Genomic DNA, 22,409 nt, shown 5'->3' on the forward strand with positions numbered 1-22,409 from the left:
TGTTTATGAGTAATTGTTTTATATATTTGGGCGCTCCGGTATTCGGCGCATAGACATTTATAATTGTTAGCTCTTCCTGATGGATAGACCCTGTCACTATTATATAATGTCCTTCTTCATCTCTTGTTACAGCCTTTAATTTAAAGTCTAGTTTGTCTGATATAAGTATGGCTACTCCAGCTTTCTTTTGGCTTCCAGTAGCATGATAAATAGTTCTCCATCCCCTCACTCTCAATCGAAAGGTGTCCTCAGGTCTAAAATGAGTCTCTTGTAGACAGCAAATAGATGGGTCTTGTTTTTTTATCCATTCTGATACCCTATGTCTTTTGGTTGGCGCATTTAATCCATTTACATTCAGTGTTATTATAGAAAGATATGGGTTTAGAGTCATTGTGATGTCTGTATGTTTTATGCTTGTAGTGACGTCTCTGGTACTTTGTCTCACAGGGTCCCCCTTAGGATCTCTTGTAGGGCTGGTTTAGTGGTGACAAATTCCTTCAGTTTTTGTTTGTTTGGGAAGACCTTTATCTCTCCTTCTATTCTAAATGACAGGCTTGCTGGATAAAGGATTCTCGGCTGCATATTTTTTCTGTCTAGCAAACTGAAAATCTCGTGCCAACTCTTTCTGGCCTGCCAAGTTTCAAAAGAGAGATCAGTCACGAGTCTTATAGGTCTCCCTTTATATGTGAGGGCACGTTTACCCCTTGCTGCTTTCAGAATTTTCTCTTTATCCTTGTATTTTGCCAGTTTCACTATGATATGTCGTGCAGAAGATCGATTCAAGTTACGTCTGAAGGGAGTTCTCTGTGCCTCTTGGATTTCAATGCCTTTTTCCTTCCCCACTTCAGGGAAGTTCTCAGCTATTATTTCTTCAAGTACCCCTTCAGCACCTTTCCCTCTCTCTTCCTCCTCTGGGATACCAATGATGCGTATATTATTTCTTTTTAGTGTATCACTTAGTTCTCTAATTTTCCCCTCATACTCCTGGATTTTTTTATCTCTCTTTTTCTCAGCTTCCTCTTTTTCCATAACTTTATCTTCTAGTTCACCTATTCTCTCCTCTGCCTCTTCAATCCGAGCCGTGGTGGTTTCCATTTTGTTATGCATTTCATTTAAAGCGTTTTTCAGCTCCTCGTGACTGTTCCTTAGTCCCTTGATCTCTGTAGCAAGAGATTCTCTGCTGTCAGCTATACTGTTTTCAAGCCCAGCAATTAATTTTATGACTATTATTCTAAATTCACTTTCTGTTATATTATTTAAATCCTTTTTGATCAGCTCATTAGCTGTTGTTATTTCCTGGAGATTCTTCTGAGGGGAATTCTTCCGCTTGGTCATTTTGGATAGTCCCTGGCGTGGTGAGGACCTGCAGGGCACTTCCCCTGTGCTGTGGTGTATAACTGGAGTTGGTGGGCGGAGCCGCAGTCAGACCTGATGTCTGCCCCCAGCCCACCGCTGGGGCCACAGTCAGACTGGTGCGTGCCTTCTCTTCCCCTCTCCTAGGGGCGGGATTCACTGTGGGGTGGGGTGGCCTGTCTGGGCTACTTGCACACTGCCAGGCTTGTGATGCTGGGGATCTGGCGTCTTAGCTGGGGTGGGTAGGCAAGGTGCCCAGGGGCAGGAGGGGCAGGCTTAGCTTGCTTCTCCTTAGGTGATCCACTTCAGGAGGGGCCCTGTGGCAGCAGCAGGGAGTCAGATCCGCTGCCAGAGGTTTGGCTCCGCAGAAGCGCAGAGTTGGGTGTTTGCGCGGAGCGAGCAAGTTCCCTGGCGGGAACTGGTTCTCTTTGGGATTTTGGCTGGGGGATGGGCGGGGAAGATGGCGCTGGCGAGCGCCTTTGTTCCCCACCAAACTGAGCTCTGTCGTCCGGGGGCTCAGCAGCTTTCCTTCCCTTTGTCCTCCAGCCTTCCCGCTTTCTGAACAGAGCTGTTAACTTATGACCTCCCAGCCGCTAAGTCGCGCTTGCTGTCGGAACACAGTCCGTCAGGCCCCTCCGCTTTTTGCAAGCCAGACTTGGGGGCTCTGCTTGGCCGGCGAGCCGCCCCTCCGCCCCGGCTCCCTCCCGCCAGTCCGTGGAGCGCGCACCGCCTCGCCGCCCTTCCTACCCTCTTCCGTGGGCCTCTCGTCTGCGCTTGGCTCCGGCGACTCTGTTCTGCTAATCCTCTGGTGGTTTTCTGGGTTATTTAGGCAGGTGTAGGTGGAATCTAAGTGATCAGCAGGACGCGCGGTGAGCCCAGCGTCCTCCTACGCCGCCATCTTCCCTGCCTCTCCTCCACTTGTCTCTCTCTCTCTTAAAAAAAAACCTTTTTTTTAATCTTAAAAAATATTTCTTCTCTAGTATAGTTATAAGGCTGCAGAATGTTCCAGTGGGTGACTCTATGTGATTGATTTAAATGCTCCCTTGGGGCGCCTGGGTGGCGCAGTCGGTTAAGCGTCCGACTTCAGCCAGGTCACGATCTCGCGGTCCGTGAGTTCGAGCCCCGCGTCGGGCTCTGGGCTGATGGCTCAGAGCCTGGAGCCTGTTTCCGATCCTGTGTCTCCCTCTCTCTCTGCCCCTCCCCTGTTCATGCTCTGTCTCTCTCTGTCCCAAAAATAAATAAACGTTGAAAAAAAAATTTTTTAAATGCTCCCTTCCTGGAAGCCCGACTTTCAGTGGGACAGAACTGGTTCCATCTGCTCCATGAACCTCTTGAATTATAAATTTGACGACTGAAGAGTGGCTGGCAATGGTGAAGTGCTCTATTGTCACGTTATTATTATTTTTTTTAAGTTTATGGGGCGCCTGGGTGGCTCAGTTGGTTGAGCGTCCGACTTCGGCTCAGGTCATGATCTCGCAGTCTGTGAGTTCGAGCCCTGCGTCGGGCTCTGTGCTGCCAGCTCAGAGCCTGGAGCCTGCTTCGGATTCTGTGTCTCCCTCTCTCTCTGCCCCTCCCCACTCATGCTCTGTCTCTCTGTCAAAAATAAACATTTAAAAAAACCATTTTTAAAAAAATAAAGTTTATACAGGGGATATCTGAAAATATTCTCATTATAAAAAATCCAAACCTTTCTGATAACATTGAAGCCTCCTGAGCCCCCCAAAATAACCATTGTCACCAGTTTCTGTGTATCTTGCAGACTCTTTTCAATACATTTCCATGCATACACACAGAAATATGCATATAAATATACAAAATATAATATAGAATAGGAGTACCTGGGTGGTTCAGTTGGTTAAGCGTCTGATTTCAGCCCAGGTCATGATCTCGTGGTTCGTGAGTTTGAGTTCCGTGTCAGGCTCTGTGCTGACAGCTCGGAGCCTGGAGCCTGCCTCTAATCTGTGTCTCCCTCTCTCTCTGCCCCTCCCCCACTCGCACTCTATCTCTCTTTCAAAAAAAAATAAATAAACATTAAAAGATTTTTTAAGAGTATAGATAGAATATCAACAATATAATAAAATAGAAATACCAAGAACACATGACTTAATATATTATAAGAATTATTCTGCAACTTGCTCTTTTTATTAGATAATACATATGGCTTGCAGATTTGTCCGAGAATGTTTTTTTTTCTTTTTCTTTTTTTTTTTTTGTCCGAGAATGTTTTAATACACCTTGTCCTTTTTAATGATTGTATAGTATTTCACAGGGTAGAGGGGTCAGCATTTACATAACCAGCCCACTAGGGGTGGACATTCAGGTCGTTTCCAATGTTTCATTATTACGAACTCTTCAATGTGGAAAACCTACACACTTTCCTTACACAAATGTGTGAGTGTTTTTCTCAGGTGGATCTCAAGAGGTGGGGCCACTGGGTCATGGGCTGCCTTAACTGAGAGGCAAGAAAACTGAACTCTAACAGAGAAGGGAATGGCTCAAAGTCACAGGTTGGTGACAGTGTGGAGATGTGACCTTTTGGGTTATCCACCTTATGGTTTTTTAAGTTTATTTATTAATTTTAGAGAGAGAGTGTGTGTGCATGCACAAGTAGGGGAGGGGCAGAGAGAGAGGGAAAGAGAGAATCCCAAGCAAGATCTGTGTTGCTGTCAACGCAGAGTCCAGCGCGGGGCTCGATCACATGAACCATGAGATCATGACCTGAGCCAAAATCAAGAGTCAGACCCTTAACCAACTGAACTACCCAGGTGTCCCTCCTCCTTATGTATTTTAAGTCATTCACAGTCTGAACCAGTAGTTCTCAAAGTGTGGTCCTGGAACCCTGAGGGCTCCCAAGACCCTTTCAGGGGGCCCTCAAGGTCTAAACTATTTTCATAATAATATCTAGATGTTATTTGCCTTTTTCACTCTCATCCTCTCAGTATATACACCAGAGTTTCCCAGAGGCTACATGATGTGTGATGACATTCTTGCTCTGAATCTAAGGGACTGCATTGGGTTTCTTTTATCACTGGTGTGGTAAGAATTTTTCTTAATGCTAATTGATGTTTTAATTTTTTGTTTATTTATTGCCTCCTGGTATCTCTTGCCCATTTTCTAGAAAAGTATTTTTGCTATTGATTTATAAGTGCTCTTTACATATTAAGTGCATTGACCTTTTCTGTCATATTTGTGGCATGTTCCCCAGTTTGTAGTTTTCCTGCTATCTTTGGCTTTTGACTTTGTGTTATGTTACATTCATGGGGCTTTTCCTTTGGTTTCTCCATTGCTTTTATGTTTCAGTAGTTCATACCTATTGTAGGATATGTTAGATATTTTCCTCTGCTTTTTTTTTTAAGTTTGTTTGTTTTGAGAGAGAGAGACCACATGAGCATGAGGGAGGGGCAGAGAGGGAGGGAGAGAGAGAGAATCCCAAGCAGGCTCTGAACTGTCAGCAAGGTGCCCAGTGTGGGACTTGAACTCATGAACCATGAGATGATGACCTGAGCCGAAATCAAGAGTCAGATGCTTAACTGACTGTGCCACCCAGGTGACCCTACCTCTGCTTTCTTCTACTTTGTTCCTACAATAACATTTCCTTTGTCTATGGACCACCATTGGCTATCTCAGAGCAGCTTGTGGGAGAGCTGACACAAGCTTGCCCCCAGTTCTGGGGGTGCTGGAGCTGTAGATGCTGAGGGGAGAGGCTGATTGGAAGTTCAGTCTCTAAGGGAAAGGAAGCCCAGGTCAGAGATAGCCCCTCCTCGGCTTTGGGTTCCATGAGGTGCTAGTCTGAGTCCCTACTAAGATGGCCAAGGGGCCAACACCTGGACAGATGAGGGCAGGGTACTGGGTCTAGAGGGGCAGACCTGGGGGCAGGAACTGGTCAACACAGGTGCATATAGTAAACCCCCAGCCTAGATTTACAGTCTCTTAGCTTCTTCCCCTAGGGGCACCAGAAGCATGCCAGGGTTAGGAAGCAGTATGCCACAGGAAAGCACTGGGCTTGGCGTCTCTTGCCTCTTTCAAGCCTTTCTGAGACCCCACAGGTCCCCTCTCCTCCTCCCACAGGCAATGGAAGCAGGAGCTGCCAAAGTTCATCAGCCCTGAGCAGCTGCCCATGGAGTTTGGGGGGACCATGACTGATCCTGATGGCAACCCCAAGTGTCTGACCAAGGTACCGGGTGCCCAGAGGGTGAGAAGGGAGGGCTGATGGCTGGGGTCAGTGCTCACTCAGCAGCCCTCACCCACAGATCAACTATGGGGGTGAGGTGCCCAAGAGCTACTACCTGCGCAACCAGGTGAGGATGCAGTATGAGCACAAGATGACCGTGGCCCGAGGCTCCTTCGTGCAGGTGGAGAACGAAATCCTGTTCCCGGGCTGTGTGCTCAGGTAGGGATGGCGGCCACTCCACACCTGGGCCCAGCTGGGAGCGGCCCCGGAGCCCCAGCTGGTGGTCATTAGTAGGGCCCTGTCCCCTGCAGGTGGCAGTTCGCATCACATGGGGCAGACATCGGCTTCGGGGTTTTCCTGAAGACCAAGACGTGTGAGTGGAAGCGGGCGGGGGAGATGGTGGAGGTGCTCCTCATCCGGCGCTACAAAGCCCACCTGGTACCTGAGGATGGGAGCCTCGCCTGCCTCGAGGCTGGCATCTGTCAGTATTGGCAGCAAACAGCTCCACTAGGAGCTGGGGGGCTGGAGGCAGGCGCCTCAAGGTGCATCCAGGCTTTGCCACGTGGGGGCCCCTGGCTCCGGTAGACACAATGTATAGCCGGCTTCAGGCTCTCAGGCATGACAATGGCTCCCTGGTCTGGGTCCTGGTACAAGGATTTACACCATGGAGGATGAGGTCCTGGGTGGGTCACCCTGTCTGAATGCAGGTCTCCCTGTCCCTCAATGCAGATGTCTTGAGGTTTAACACTTATAGCCTAGTTCATTCCAAACACATCAACTCCACTGTGGAGGTGCTGCTCACTGACCAAAGCTTTGTGGAGAAGACGGAGAGATCCTGGGCAAACCTTGTGGCTCCCACAGCCTCCCCTTTGATCTCTGGGTCCACAGTGAATTCACAGCCTTACCTGGCCAGACCCCCTCCAACCTCCCCAGGGATGGGAATCCTACAACTGCTGCTCCCAGCCCATCTGTCACAGTGGGTCAGCGTATAAGGACCGTGTCACTGCTGGGACCATGTCCCGGTGGCCAGACAGCCACAGCAAAGCAACCAAAACACTCTATCCTCCTGGGACCTCAGGCTCAGTGAAAACTCTAGGCTCTTTTCTATGAGCCAATACCAAGTCATGAGTTACTGTTCTAACACTTGAGGTATAGTAAGACCAACAGATCTGGAAACAATTGCCGTTCTTGAAAAGATAATTTATTACTCACAGTTCCCAAGAGGAGGAGATGGAGATGCCAAGCCACAGAAAGCCACATGGAGAAATCGACAAATGGAATAAACGTCAGGGTTCCTCGTGAGGTAGAGGGGGAGAGGAACTGGGCGGGAGTTTTGGTTATGGTTTTCCCTGGAAGGAATGGGTGCGGCGGGGAAATCTTTAGGATTAGCTAGTTTGCATAATGTCAGCAGGCTCTGGGGCATAGGGACTGCCCCAGGTAATAGGGTGATCAGGGCAAGGAAATAGTGTGGCCCTAAGTGCTAGAGCCAGCACTGGAGGTGGTTGGAGTGTAGGCTCTGTATTAGTTGGTTTGCATTTGAAAAGCGCAATCCTGGGTGAGTTGTTTGCTATCTCTAGGAACTGGCTATCCCTGGGAGACACAGTTCCTCCCAGGGTCAGCAAGGCCCCAGATGTCAGAGCATCAGAATGTAGAAAATAGAAGACAAGGTTGATACAGTTAATACAGAAGACAAGGCAATACAGCAATCACCACTCTGAATTGAAATTCAGCCTCTGGGGCACCTGGGTGGCTCAGTGGGCTGAGCTTCCAACTTTGGCTCAGGTCATGATCTCATGGTGCCTGAGTTCGGGCCCCACATAGGGCTGACTGCTGTCAACCTGTCAACGTTAGAGCCCGCTTCAGATCCTCTGTACCCCTCTCTCTGCCCCTCCCCCACTGGCATTTTGCCCAAAATAAATAAATATTTTTAAAAAAGGAATTCAACCTTAGAGCTTTCCCCATCTAGAAAGAAATTTTGACTCATAAACTTTCCATTCCAGTGTTAGGGAATCTGAGAATGTCTTCATTGTCTGGTTCTCCATCTAAACTCTCCATTAAGATTTTATTTTATTTTATTTTCAGTTTATGTATTTATTTTGAGAGAGCACAAGTGCACAAATAGGGGAGGGGCAGAGAGAGAGAGAGAGGGAGAGAGAGAGAATCCCAAGCAGGCTCTGCACTGTCAGCGCACAGCCCGACACAGGGCTCAGACTCACCAACCGTGAGATTGTGACCCAAGCTGAAGTCGGAGCTTAACTGACTGAGCCACCCAGGCGCCCCTTCACTAAGATTTTAGACTCAGCCTCGGACTGAGCTGATGTCAGGTCCCACAGGTGCATTAGGTTAGATCTCAACAGAGATTCTGGCCTAAGCATTCCACTACTCACACACATTGTCCCCGCTTGCTGTCAGTATGGTTGCCAGCCAAACTACTTCCTTCATTGGCCACTTGGCAAACATGGCCAAATATGGCCACCTGTGCAAATATGGAAATGTGGGCATTCAACAGGTCTTTCTTAGGGACCCCACATAGGCTCCTAGGGGTCATTGCCTTCATTTTTAAGGGCTCACCATAATCCACCCCTACTCAACAATCTGTCCCAGAATTTTGGTAGCAAGTTTACTCAACTGATTCCTGATTGGCTGGTTCTTACCATCCTCCATGATTCTACCATGTTATCTCGCACAGACGGCACCAAGGAACTGGGGTTGGCAGGGAGGGGAGGTGGTTGAGGGAGGTTAGCTGGAGGTGCCATGTGGGCTGCAGCTCAGTGGGGGAGGGGAGGGCACTGGGGAGCCAAGGCAAGGGTCGAGGGGTTTCCCATGATCTGCCATATCCCACCCATCACCCCATCTGCTTCTAGCATCTGCCCTTGCTACAGTCTTCTTGAAACGTGGGCCGAAGGCCAGAGCCATTGGCCAGATAATGGACATGTCTACAGCTGTCCCCACCTGCCTCCTCTCCCACTGTCCCCCCACCCAAAGCCTCCACTCCAGGCTCACCCTCCCCTGCCCCAAATCTCTGTCTTTGTTCAAGCTGTCTCCTCACCTAGAAGGCCTGCCTTTCTCCCCCTGTGCAAATTTTCTCTCCAGCAGGCAGTGCTGAGTCAGAGTGAGGGCATGTACTTAGTAATTTATACCTGTGAGACTCTTTCTTTTTATCATACAATCCCGGGAGCTTTGACAAATGCATACAGTCCCATAACCACTGCCACAATCAGGACACATAGCAGCTCCATCACCCCCCAAATTCCCTCCTGCTATCCCTTTGATGAGGTTTTGGAGTGGTGGGGGTCTGGAGCCGATGGCCAAGAAAGAATTCTTGAGACATCTTTGGTGCAATAAGGTGATTTTTATTGAAGCACAGGGACAGGACCCCTGGGCAGAAAGGGCTTCACTGGGGTTGTGAGGAGTGACTGATCACATACTATGGAGTTGGGGGAGGTAAAGGCAAAAGGGAGGCCTGTAAAAGGACTTTCATATGCTTCTAAGATAATGGAGGCTTTGCTATTGTCCCGGTAAGGTTGTTTTCCCTCTAGTACGACATTAACATTAAGACAGTGGGCAGTTGGGGCACCTGGGTGGCTCAGTCAGTTAAGCAAGTGGCTGACTTCAGTTGAGGTCATGATCTCATGGTTTGTGAGTTGGAGTCCTGCCTTGGGCTCCGGCTAGAGTTCCAGCCTCATATCAGGCTCTCTGCCCCACACAGGGCTCTGCATGCTGACAGTGCCTGCTTGGGATTCTCTCCCTCTCTCTCTGCCCCTCCCCGACTTGTTCTCTTCCTCTCTCTCTCTCTCTGTCTCTCAAAATAAATAAATGAACTTAAAAAAGAGAAAGACAGTAGGGAATTGCTGGAGAAATGTTATACTCTGTATATGCCTTAAGTCAATGAGCAACAGGTTATAAAGAAATTTAATTTTACCTACCATTTCCTTCTTGTCTTTGTTCCCCACAACACTATGGAGGGGAGGGTGATGTTGGGGCTCCAGGAAACTGAGTCTATAGGTTTCTGGAGATGAGGCTATTGATAAGATAGGCTTTTTCTTGTAATTTACTAAGACATTTGTAAACTGACGGAGACTCAGGTCCTATGTGACTGTGATCTCCATCAGTTAACCATTTGTTTTTGCCTCGTAGCTTTACGGCAGCCAGGAGTGCCTGAGGAACATCACACATATCTCATGGGGTGGGGGAGAATGGGGTGGTGTTCGCTAGCTTGTGCTTTGTCCTCAGCTTGCCTTATGTTCCCTCATCACCTTTGTGGTCAACCCCTCCCCCAGCCCAGCCCTGACAACTGCTGATCCCCTCCCCCAGCCCAGCCCTGACAACTGCTGATCTCTTCTGTAACGCTGCAGTTGACTTTTCCGAAATGCCATGCGGATGGCATCATACAGTATGTGGCCTTTTGGAGCTGTCTTTCTTCACTCGGCATACTGCCCAGAGATTCATCTGTGTTGTTGCATGTGGTTGGTTCCTTTTTGTGGCTGAGTAATATTCTGTTGTGCCGATGCACCACAGAGTGTTTATCCGTTTCCCAGTTGAAGACTAGCTGTGCTTCCAGTTTGGAGCAATGACTAATGAAACTGCTAGGTGCATTTTCGTCAGGTTTTTGTGTGATCCTGTCTTCATCGATCCAGGGTAAATGCCCAGGGGTGGGATCACCGCTGAGCTGCTGGTTGGGTTTAATGTTGTAGGAAACTGGCCAACTGTTTTGCATCACTTTGCATTCCCACCAGAGTGTTTGAGTGCTCCTTTTGCTCCACATCCAGGGCCTTGGTATTACTAGTTATTCTGGTGTAGCTACTCTAGAAGGTACGTGGTTATGTTTCTGTGGTTTTAATTTACATTGCTAATGACTAGTGATGTTGAGCATCTTTTTGAAAATAGGGCACAGTCTGTGAGATAAGGCAGACCCAAGTTCAAGTCCTTTTTCTGGCACTTGTCTGACCTTAACCAGATCTCTCTGAGGCTGTTTCCTCACTGGAAAGTGGGGGAGCCAACAGTACTTAGAATGGCTGCTATGAGGAGAAATGAGAGCCACAGGCACAGAGCAAGTGGGTGGGGAACAGCAGCTACTAATGGGTGCTGATAACAAGTGTTAGACACCTACCTGCCCCTGTCCCACAAGCCTTGCCCAGACAACTTCATCTCTCCTGCTGTTCTCCCCCTGGCTAGCCCAAAAGTTCCTCTGTTATTTACCCTGGCTCTGATCTCCCAGTGCACTGCGGTGCCCTCCACCATCTCCCCCCCAGCTGGCTGCTGGCGTCCTAGTGTGGCCAACCCTGACCCTGATCTCTTGCACATAGGACTCAGTGACCCCCCTTATATCTGCCCCTGAATTTTACCTTCTCACTTACCCTGTTCCTGGACTTTCTTCTCTTAATTCAGCCAATAGCTCAAAACACCTGCTCTCCTCAGGCCATTAGAGAGCCGTCCCCCATTCCCCCCTGCAGGGACTGCTTGGCCAGATCCGGGGCACATGTCTTATGTTCTCTGTGGCCCCGTCCAGCCTGTGCTGATTCAGTGCCCATTTGCTTCCACTGCCATTAGCTTGTGAACTTACACATCTTTCCATAGACTCTTTGCTCTGGATGGTGAGTGCCCCTCCAGACCTGGGAGAATCATCCTTAGTAAATGATCTTGCATCTATTCCAACTCAACAAATTTCATGGAGTGGTAACGCAGACTGCAGCCACCCACTTGGGCTCTGGATGCTGGGCATTAGGTCTGCGAACTATCCGGCTCTCAGAATATCCCCCATTCTGGGGTCAGTGCAATCTTGGCCATGAGGCAATGGCTCTGGCAGCAGGGTAAGAAGCCCCCTTGTGCAGTGCATGTCCCCCCCACCCCTGCTGCCCTGGCCAGGCCTGGGATTGTCCACTCACCCCAGGCCTCCAGGACACCACCACCCTGCAGCCATATAAGAGGCTGCTAGTGTACCTTAGGGGCAGAGAGGAAAGGAAGCCTAGAGGTCCTCTTCTGGGAGCACACATGGCCCTTGGCCAAGACCTGGGTGGGCTTCTGGCCTGAAGGACCTATTGTAGGCAGCTGAGGGTTGGCAGTACATGCAGGAGCTCCTGATGTTTCCCATCCACAGTTTCCACTGACCGTCTCCAGCACTGGGCCAGTGCAGGGCATGGAGCTGTTGGATACTGAATGAATAAACGATGCCAAGTTCCTCCTCCTCTGCTGTGCATAAGGCTCTGATGAATTTCTGGGATGCTCTGCTAAGAGGCTCGTCCTCTGCACCATAACCCCAGGGGCTCCTGTCACATCCATGGTCTCCTGGGCCTGGGCTTCAGGCTCTCAGTCAAAGGCAGCCTCTGTGAGCAGAAGCCCCCCATGTCCTGCAGCCTGAACTCAACAAGCAATGGGTGTCCGACCAGCCTCACCACCAGAACAGGCCTAGGGGCTGAGCCTTCCCCGAGTTCAGGCTTCAGAAAACTAGTCCCCCTGCCAAGGACTGGGGAGGCTTTGGTGTGGCTCCACTCACAAGGCTCTTCCAAGTCCTTGATGCTCATTCTACAGCTCCTGCCTCTTCTAAAGGGTCCCTACTCATCCTTTTGTCTCTCTTTCTGTCTCCTCAATCCTGCCCTACACTTGGGCTTAACTTTCTATTCCAAAGACCCTCTCTTCCTGTCTCTCTATGCCTTTCCCACTGAGCATGTCCTGTCTAGAGGAGATGGCCAGGCCCCACGGGGCCTATGTACTGACACTTCCCAGATGGGACACCTGGGGTTGGGGAGAGCAGGGACTCCAGAGTCCTGGGCTCTTTGTGCTTCTGCCTTTAAGAAAAAAAAAAAAAATCGTGTTCCTCAAAATTAAAAAAAAAATTTTTTAATGTTTGTTTATTTTTGAGAGAGACAGAGAGACAGAGAGTGAGTGGAGGAGGGACAGAGAAAGAAGGAGACACAAAATCCGAAGTGAGCACCAGGCTCTGAGCTGTCAGCACAGAGCCTGATGCAGGGCTCAAACCCATAGACTGTGAGATCATGACCTGAGCCAAAGTTGGCTGCTTAACCGACTGAGCCACCCAGGCGGCCCTGTGTTCCTCAAAATTTAAACATAGAATTGTCATATGACCTAGTAATTCTACTCCTAGGTAGATACCCACAAGACTTGAAAAACAAGGGTTCAGGGGTGCCTGGGTGGCTCAGTCGGCTAAGCATCCGACTTCAGTTCAGGTCATGATCTCATGGTTCGTGAGTTTGAGCCCTGCATTGGGTTCTGCTGACAGCTCAGAGCCTGGAGACTGCTTTGGATTCTGTGTCTCTCTCTCTCTGCCCCTCCCTTGCTACTGCTCTGTCTCTCTCACTCTCTCAAAAATAGATAAACATTTAAAAAATTGTTTTAGAAAAACAGGGGTTCAAACAAAGACTTGTACACCCAGGTTCACAGCAGCACTATTCACAATAGCTAAAAGGTAAAAACAACCAAGAGTCCATCAATAGATGAATGGATAAATACAATGGGTATATCTACACAATAGAATAGTATTCATTCATAAAAAGGAATGAAGTACTGATGCACATTATAACATGGATGACCCCTGAAAACATTGTGCTAAATGAACAAAGCCACACACAAAAGATCACATATTGTATGATGCATTGAATGTGAATTATCCAGAATAGGTAAATCCAGAGACAGAAAGCATATTGGTGGTTGCCAGAAGCTAGGGAAAGGTGGGAAATGGGCAGTGATTGTTTAATGGGGGTTCTCCACACCTGGGTGGCTCAGTCAGTTAAACATCCGACTTCGGCTCAGGTCATGATCTCACGGTTTGTGGGTTCAAGCCCCATGTTAGGTTCTGTACTGACAGCTCAGAGCCTAGAGCTCTGCCCCTCCCCAGTTGTGCTCTCTCTCTCTCTCTCTCTCTCTCTCTCTCTCTCTCTCTCAAAAATAAACAAACATTTAAAAAATTTAATAGAGTTTCTCCTTTTGGGTTGATGAAATGTTTTGGAACTAGGTAGAGGTAGTGGTTGGACAACATTTTGACAAATAATGCCACTGAATGGCACACTTTAAATTAGTTAATTTTATGTTATGCAAATTTTACTCCAATAAGAAATTTTTAAAAAATAACATTTGTGGGGGCACCTGGTTGGCTCAGTGGGTAGAGCATGTGACTCTTGATCTCAGGGTTGTGAGTTGGAGCCCCACATTGGGAGAGAGTTTACTCAAAAAATAATAAGTAAATAAAAATAAAATAACACTTGTGGATTCCTTCATCTCAAATATATAAGCAATACACATGCAAAGAAATAAAATCCATGGGGAGATACGAGTTGGCCACACAGTCATGGAAAAATAAAGAACTACATAAAGAACAGAAGGGCTGACCAACTTTATAAAGTCAGACTTTATAATAGGTGAGAAGGGGGTCAAAGAAGGGGCCACACACAATAACCAAGAAGAAGGATGTGTCAATAGTATGTTCTAAGACTGTGCGGTCCAATACAGTGGTAATCAGCCACGATTTAAATTTAAACAACTAAAATAAAAAATTCAGTTCTTCAGTTCATTAGCCATATTTCAAGGACTCAGTAGCCACATGTGGTTAGTGGCTGCTGCAAAGACTTTCTCCTTGACCAAGTTCAGCATGGCTTCTAGCTGCTTGTGCCCATCCCTAGGATTGCCCCAATTCCCTTAAAATGCCCACTGACAAGCTTGCAATTATAAATCCTTTCTCTACCCCTTTGAGAGGTAAATCATCTACCACCCAAAACTATTGCATCAAGGACCTGAAAGCCATCTCTTTCAAAGTCAAACATTCAAGAAGATGACTTTTGATCCTGCTCCCAGTTCCTGTGGGAGGTAAAAGCCTAAGTTGGGGGCTGGGAGTGAATGGGAGGGAGGATGCTTACTCCAACTAGCACCGCTACCTCCCTAAAAATACAAGAATTTTGTTTGCCTTAACTAGTTAGTGTCTGGCTTTGTTGCTCCTTGGCATTACCAAGTTACACAGCGTGGACATAGGATATGTCCATCATTGGGGAAAATTCTATTGGGCAGTGCTATATAACATGATGACATCACGAAATCTTCCCAAGGGAGGGGGGGGGCCCTGAGCCAAACTGATCCTTTATCTCCTTGGAGAGGACACCTCCAAATAGCTCAACCAATGAAGCAGAATATTTAAAAAGCAAACCAGACCAATGATTCATAATAACAGAAAAGCATAAAAAGCCATTTTGGAGAAAGGAAGGGCACTTTAAGTTGTAAACAAACAAGTGAACCGTGTGTAAAAGGTGTGAACTTTAAGTCTGACTGAGGTAACAAGTAAAGTTTATAGACAGTCAATCCAGTCTGGCTTTAATCCCCTTGGGAGAAAACCCCAGATTCCGTGCTCCCCTAGTCCAGTTAATTGGCCTGTAACTCAGAACTGTGACACCAAGAAGTATTTACATTTTCACCTGGGCCTATTCAAATTACAACTCCAACAAAATAATTAAAGTGTAACATTGAAATTCAGCAGAGATGTCAAATTATAGAGCTGTAACCCTGTGGTTATGTTATAGGAAGGTATGAAAGAAGTATAGAAATAACCAAGAAACAAATGAAGTTCAAGTGGAATATTTAGGAACAAGCTTAAGTATTATTGTAGCAATTTTGAGAATCATTGGATTTCTGCCTTTGCTGTTCAAAGTATTTGAAGTGCTCAAAATTACCACTTGTAATGAATTGGTAATTTACAGGTAGAGTATAACTCCCACAGACCAGTCAGGCACTGAGCAACTTTCAGCCTTCATATTCCCCAAGCAAGTTTGCCAACAGGGTGCCGGTTTGGGATAGAGGTGAGACTCTGACCTGTCCTTGATCACTGTTTGCTCTCTGTTTCCTCTCCCACATCCACCATGAATTTATGCAATAGCCTCCTGACCAGTTTCCTGCTCTGAACATCTGCTCTGTCATTCTTCACTTGGGCCCAGGGTTATCTTCCTGGCACAGGGAGAATCATCAGTTTCTGCCTCTAAAGCTATCACTTTCTTTTTTCCTTTCTTTCTTTCTTTCTTTCTTTCTTTCTTTCTTTCTTTCTTGAGAGTGGGGCAGAGGGAGAGGGAGAGAGACAATCTTTTCCTTTTAATATTTATTTATTTTGGGGAGAGTGCAAGCAGGGGAGGGGCAGAAAGAGGAGGAGAAATGATCCAAAGTGGGCTCTGTGCTGACACACTGATAGCAGTGAGCCTGATGTGGGGCTCAAACTCATGAATTGCGAGATCATGCCTGAACCAAAGTTGGATGCTCAACCGAGCCACCCAGGTGCCCTGGGAGAGAGAGAATCTTGGGCTCCTTGCCCAGCACAGAGCCTGATGCAGGACTTGATTTCATAACCATGAGATCATAACCTGAGCAAAAATCAAGAGCCATCCAGGGACCCCTCTAAACTTTCAAAGGCTCCCCACCAACGACAAGACATGGCCCAGAGTCCCCAACATGGCCTGAAGTTCTTTCATGACCTGACCTCGATCTTTTTGAAGTCCCTGCCCTCATGGACCCTCTCCCCTCTCTTACCTCTATGAGTTTCTTCGTCTCTACCCAGAATGTCTTCTTCCCGTTCCCACCTTAGAGGCCCAGCCCAAAGACAATCTCCTCTGGGGGACATTTCAGGACCCCCCTAGTGCAGAGTTCTTGCTTATGTCTTTACTAAAACACTCTATCTTCAGGGATCCAAAACAGGTAGTGGTTAAAGATCCAGGCCTTGGGTATAGACAAATAAGGGTTCAAATCCTAGCTCTGGGTCTTACTAGCCTCTCAGTTGCTGCCCATGTAAATGAGCACATGGGTCCAATGGTGAGCACAACAAATATGGCCTGTGCCTTCATGGGGCTGACAGTTAAGGGGGTGAGTCAAATAGTCGAATCAAGCAATGTCTAATGAGAACAATATTCTGGAATAGAGGAGCACGGTTCTGTCTGAGCATTTAACTGGGGATCAGAGAAGTTGAGGCAGCACTAATGAGGCAGTGCAGGAAAAGGAGGCAAGGAAAGAGTATTCAAGTTCAGAGAATGGCGTGTGCAAAGGCCCTATGGCAGGAGAGAGCAGCAAGGGGAGAGAGTTAGCTCTATACACTCCCTACCTGATGTTCTGTGGCTTGGGAAGGGCCAGAGACCTCCTGGCTTTTGTGAGGGAAGAAAGATAGAAATGCAGTTGTGGTCCCAGACCCCTAAGCCATGTTTTTCCTCCTTGGTCCCAGGTCTTTAGGGTTGTTCGTCAGGCTCCCACTGCCCACCCCTCCCTCTCCCAGACCCTTGTGACTACCTCCCTTCTTAGAGTTAGAGCGTAGAGGATATGTGGCCACACCAGACCCCACCTTTTCCTGGGGCCATCCTGAGTTGGTGGTGGGAGCCAGCAGAACTTTCCCCCAGCTGCTGTAAAGCCTAATCTCCACTTCCCAAGCAGGCTCAGGCATGAGGCCACACCTGCCCTGGGCATCTGTGTCAGGTAGATACTCCTTTCCAAACTCTGCACCTAGGGTAACCCAAGCCACATCCTACATATTTGGAGAGACATTCAGTGGCATCTGTCCAGCCAACAGGTCTGACGGGTAGGACTGATTTAGCCATGATGTGGAGGGGCAGAGCAGGCAGGGGCTCCTGCAAAGAATGATCCCACTCCAACAACAGAGATGCCATTCACTCCCACAGAACTTCCTTCAGTTGGTAGGTTTTAGGCTTGAATTAGGACTGCAAGCAGAGCACTTATGGCCCCTGAGAGATGCCAGGAGTTTCCAGAGCACCCAGAAGGTGGGCAGGAGAGGAAGTGCAGTGAGTGGTCAGGAAGTGTGGGATTCGGGTTACATACCATGATGATACCACCATTGTGGTTTAGCTTCTCAGCCCATGGGTCAGGGGGGACCACGGGAATGAGCTTGAGAAGGCAGGGGGAGACAGGCACACCATGGAAGAGGGGAAGTATCTGTCCCTCAAAGCACTGGATGGTTAGAATGAAAGTCCTCCAGGGCGTCTGGGTGGCTAAGTGGGTTCAGCGTCTGACTCTTGATTTCGGGTCACGATCTCACGGTTTGGGGGTTCCAGCCCCAAGTCCGGCTCGGCACTGTCAGTGCGAAGCCTGCTTGGGATTCTCTCTCTGCCCCTCCCCTGCTCTCTCTCTCTAAGTAAATAAATAAACTTAAATATATTATATATGAATAAAGAATATGAAAATTCTTTAAAAAAAAAAAAAAGAATGAAAGTACTCCACAACCAGCCAGTAGATGACGTTTGAGGAGGTGGCATAGTGCTACAGGGTCAGGGGGAGGACATCTGCCCCTGTTAGCATGACAGGACTTGAGGGTAACCTGGAAGCACGGAGCTCGGCAGGCAGAAGGACATGACATGGGCGATGAGTGCCTGGACCGGCACCAGCCTGCCTGGCTTTGCTGCTTGCTGGCTCTGAGACCTCAGAGGCTCCTTGAGCTTCAGTTTCCTGGTCCCTAAGGGGGGTGATCACAGTGCCAATCTCAGAATGTGCCAGGAGGACCACATGAACCAACCCCGCACTGTTCAAGAAGGCAACCACTAACCACCTGTGGTAGTTTGCTAGGATCGCCCTAATAAAGCACCCCAAACTGAGTGGCTTATGCAACAAAATTTATTCTCTCACAGTTCTGGAGGCTGCAAGTCCAAGATTAAAATGTCAGCAGGCTTCATTCCGAGGGCTGAGGGAGAATCTGTTCCCTGCATCTCCCCTGGCTTCTGATGGTTTCCCCACAATCTTTGGCATTTCTTGGCTTGTGGAAGCATCACCCCAATCTCTGTCTTCACCCTCACACGGTATTCTCCCCGTGGGTATGTCAGTATCCAAATTCCCCCTCTTGTTAAGGACACCAGTCACAGTGAAATAGGGGCCCATCCTTCTCCAGTATGACCTCATCTAAACTAATTACATATGCAATGACCCTGTTTCCAGGTAAGGCCACATTCTGAGATATTGAGGATTAGGGCTTCGGCATATGAATTTGGGAGGGGACACAATTCAATCTAAAACACCACATGTGGCTCATTGAGCGTTTGAAATGTGGCTGGTCAGAGTTGAAATGAAATACTACATACTAAGCTGAAATACTAAATACACACTGTACTTCAGAGGCTTTGTACAAAAAAAATGCAAGATATCTCACTATTAATTTTTTAATGAGATAATTATCTTCTTTATGGATCGTGTTTACAGGTGACAAAATGATAATATTTTGGCTACCCTGTGTTAAATAAAGCATTATTAAAATGAGATTTTTTTTAACATGGCTGCTAGAGAATTTGAAGTTACCTTTGTGAGGGTGTCTGGGTGGCTCAGTCGGTTAAGCGTCCCACTCTTGATTTTGGCTCAGGTCACCATCTCATGATTGTGAGATTGAGCCCCGAGAAGGACTCTGCACTGGGTGTGGACACTGCTTAAGATTTTCTCACTCTCTCTGTCTCTCCCCCCACCCTTCTCTCCCTCAAATAAATTAAAAAAAAAAATTAAAGTTACCCATGTGGCTTTCATTATTTATCTACTGGACAGTACTGAACTAATATTTACAAAGCCCTTGGAACAGGCCTGGCCCAAGGGAAATGCCTATAAGTGCTGTTAAGTAAAGGCTTCTCTTTGAAGGCGACTTGTTACTTGTGGCATTTTAAAAATACGACTTTCCCCACTTCTCGGAGACTGGGAAAAGTTGGGAACATATTCCTTGCCTGGGCTTCCTTTTATTGAATGGATTTTGTTGTCTGTTCTGGAAGCATATGGCATATATAACGTGGTCTCATCTTTGCCAAATTGTTCCATGGTATTTTTTTTTTCTGTGTCATTATAAACTCTTCATCAACCACATTAAGCACTGTGGTTTCTGGAAAAATTGTTTCCAATTTTCCTATTAACAATGCACACATAACTTTAAGTTGAAAATCCTTTCTGTTGGGCACCTGGGTGGCTCAGTCATTTAAGCGTCTGACTTCAGCTCTGGTCATGATCTCACAGTTTGTGGGTTCGAGCCCCATGTCGGGCTCTGGGCAGACAGCCCAGAGCCTGGAGCCAGCTTCAGATTCTGTCTCCCTCTCTCTCTGCCCCTCCCCCACTCTCTGTCTCTTTGTCTCTCAAAAATAAACAAACATTAAAAAAACTTAAAAAAAAAAAAGAAAATCCTTTCTGTTAGTTAGGATTGTTATTGGACAAAGTGGTAAACTATTGAAGGATCCAATGCATATTGTCAGGTCATTTTCTAGAAAAGCTGAATTAATTACCAGTCCTGCCAGCAATGTATACATATCTCCATTTCACCAGCTTCTTCCTTTATTTTTCTTTTTAATTTAATGTTTATTTATTTTTTAGAGAGAGAGAGAGAGAGAGTGTGTGAGCGGGGAATGGGCAGAGAGAGAAGGAGACACAAAATCCGAAGCAGGCTCCAGGCTCCAAGTTGTCAGCACAGAACCTGGCCAGGGCTTGAACCCACGAACCGTGAGATCATGACCTGAGCTGAAGTCCAGAACTTAACCGACTGAGCCACCCACGTGCCCCCAGCTTCTTCCTTTATTATCAGATTATTTAAAAAAAAGATGGGTGTGTGTGTGTGTGTGTGTGTGTGTGTGTGTGTGTCATTTGGTTTGTTCTGAGGCTGATTTAGCCAGGGGAAAAAAAGTATCTCATTGCTTGTATACCCATTTCTTTGATGACCTGGAATTTGAGCATTTATCCATTTGATTATTTCCCCTGTGCATTTCCTCTTCTGACAGTGTGTTGAGTCCTTTGTCCATTTCTTAGTGCCTTCCTATTTTTCTTATTAATTTACATGGATTCTTTATAAAAATATCAATTTTTGTATATTGTTTTTACAAATTCACATTAGCAAATGCTGACCTAGTTGTGTGTCTTGTTTAACAGATTTTTGCATTTGTATGTAGTCAAATCGACTGTCCCCTTTGTGATTTCTGTCATTGCTTTTAAATTAAAAAAAATAATGTTTATTTATTACTTTGAGAGAGAGAGAAAGACAGCATGAGCAGGGGAGGGGCAGAGAGAGAGACACACACACATAATCCAAAGCAGGCTCCAGGCTCTGGGCTGTCAGCACAGAAGCTGAAGCAGGGCTCAAACCCACAAACTGTGAGATCATGACCTGAGCCAAAGCCAGCCACTTAATCAACTGAGCCACCCTGGCACCCCTCTCATTGCTTTTATTTTTTTTAAAATTTTTTTTTTCTTAAGTTTATTTATTTTTGAGACAGAGAGAGACAGAGCATGAACAGGGGAGAGAGAGAGGGAGACACAGAATCGGAAGCAGGCTCCAGGCTCTGAGCCATCAGCCCAGAGCCTGACGCGGGGCTCGAACTCATGGACCGCAAGATCGTGACCTGAGCTGAAGTCGGACGCTTAACCGACTGAGCCACCCAGGCGCCCCTGTCATTGCTTTTAAACAAAGACCATGCCCTTCCAGAGATGGGCTGTCAGTTTCACTTTCTTTTAGCTTTTTACAATTTTGTTTTTTTCTATTTGGGCGGAGAGGGAAGGGCAGAGAGAGAGAGAGAGAGAGAGAGAGAGAGAGAGAGAGAATCCCAAGCAGGCTCCATGCTCAGCACAGAGCCCACAATGGGGCTCAATCCCACCACCCTGAGATCATGACTTAAGCCAAAATCATGAGTCAGACGCTCAACTGATTAAGCCACCCAGGCTACAATTTTTTTTTTTAATTAAGATTTTAAATCCCTCTAGGGCAGTGCTGTCCAAATGAAATAGAATGCAAGTCACAAATGTGAGCCACACATGCAATTGAAAATTTTCTGGTAGCCACATTTTTTTAAAACCTAAAAAGAAAAGAGCACAGAGGATTTTTAGTGAAAATAGTAAAAGTATTCCGTATGGTACCACAATGGTAAATATATGTCACTACATATTTGTCCAAACCCACAGAATGTACAGCACCAGAAGTAAGCCCTAATGTAAACTGTGGACTTTGGGTGATAATGATGTGTCAGTATAGGCTTATCAGTTGTAACAAATGTCCCACCCTGGTAGAGACTGTCCATAGTGGCAGAGGCTGTGCGTGTGGTGGGGAGAACAGAATATATGAGACGTCTCTATACTTTCCACTCAATTTTGCTGTAAATCTAAAACTGCCCTAAAAAATAAAACTTATTCATTTAAAAAAATTCTAAATTATAAAAAATATTTTAAAGAAACAGATGAAATCAATTTTAATAATATATCTTATTTATCCCAATATTTCAAAAAAATTATTCCAATATTATAATCAATGTAAGAAATTAATTAATGAAATCTTTCATTCTGGGGGTGTTAAGTCTTCAAAATTTAACGTGTATTTTACACTTACGGCACATCTCTATTCCACGAGAGTGACGAGCCAAGGTCCCAATACTTAACAGCCCCATGTGGCTCATGGCAACCAGATTGGTCAGTACAGGTCTAGAACTTGGTTCAGCCTCGAGGGAGGGCAGAGGGAGAAAGGTTCTGGTGGCTTGATTTACCTCCTCCTTCAGTTTCCACCTGCTCCTCTCTTGAAAATTCCTGCCCAGCCAAGCTGTTTTCTCACCTTTTCCATGACCTTTGCCTGGTTCCTGGATGCCATCCTGGCCACCTGTGTCAGCCGCCTCCCACCCTTGGCCTCCTGACTCCTCCATCACCCCACCCGGGGCTTCCAGCCATCCACTGCCACCTCCCATTCGCCAGCCTTCAGGCTGTAGATCTTACCCAGGGGCTCACCAGCGTGGGGCCGTCCCAGAATTTCCACCTCTGCAGCTCCCTGCTCTGGTGAACGCATCAATAATAATAATGATGATACAATATTCCTGCACACTGACTGGTGGTGCAATGCCAGGCTAACCCCTGGCGGATCATCGTATCTAATCCTCCTGACCATCTTGAAGGCTGGAACCATTTGGCACATAAA

General features: G+C 47.0%; 1 protein-coding gene across 1 annotated transcript; it reads left to right on the forward strand.

The window, feature by feature from the left end:
- The first annotated feature begins 5,158 nt into the window (after positions 1-5,158).
- Positions 5,159-6,516, forward strand: LOC121022606 (putative SEC14-like protein 6). The gene is made up of 5 exons (XM_040463890.1): positions 5,159-5,196; positions 5,422-5,527; positions 5,604-5,743; positions 5,836-6,005; positions 6,254-6,516. Exons 1-5 carry the CDS (start codon positions 5,159-5,161, stop codon positions 6,514-6,516), a joined length of 717 nt encoding a protein of 238 aa, XP_040319824.1.
- Positions 6,517-22,409: the final 15,893 nt, after the last annotated feature.

This window comes from Herpailurus yagouaroundi, unplaced genomic scaffold (genome assembly GCF_014898765.1).
Source record: "Herpailurus yagouaroundi ecotype Mexico unplaced genomic scaffold, PumYag 428, whole genome shotgun sequence".
Taxonomy (NCBI): domain Eukaryota; kingdom Metazoa; phylum Chordata; class Mammalia; order Carnivora; family Felidae; genus Herpailurus; species Herpailurus yagouaroundi.

Excerpts from the sequence above, each read along its gene's own strand:
- LOC121022606 (XM_040463890.1), top strand. The coding sequence starts at position 5,159 with ATGGCCAAGGGGCCAACACCTGGACAGATGAGGGCAGG. Across the intron at positions 5,197-5,421 it reads CCTGGACAGATGAGGGCAGG|GCAATGGAAGCAGGAGCTGC; the intron begins GTACTGGGTCTA and ends CTCCTCCCACAG. Across the intron at positions 6,006-6,253 it reads CTGCCTCGAGGCTGGCATCT|ATGTCTTGAGGTTTAACACT; the intron begins GTCAGTATTGGC and ends CCCTCAATGCAG.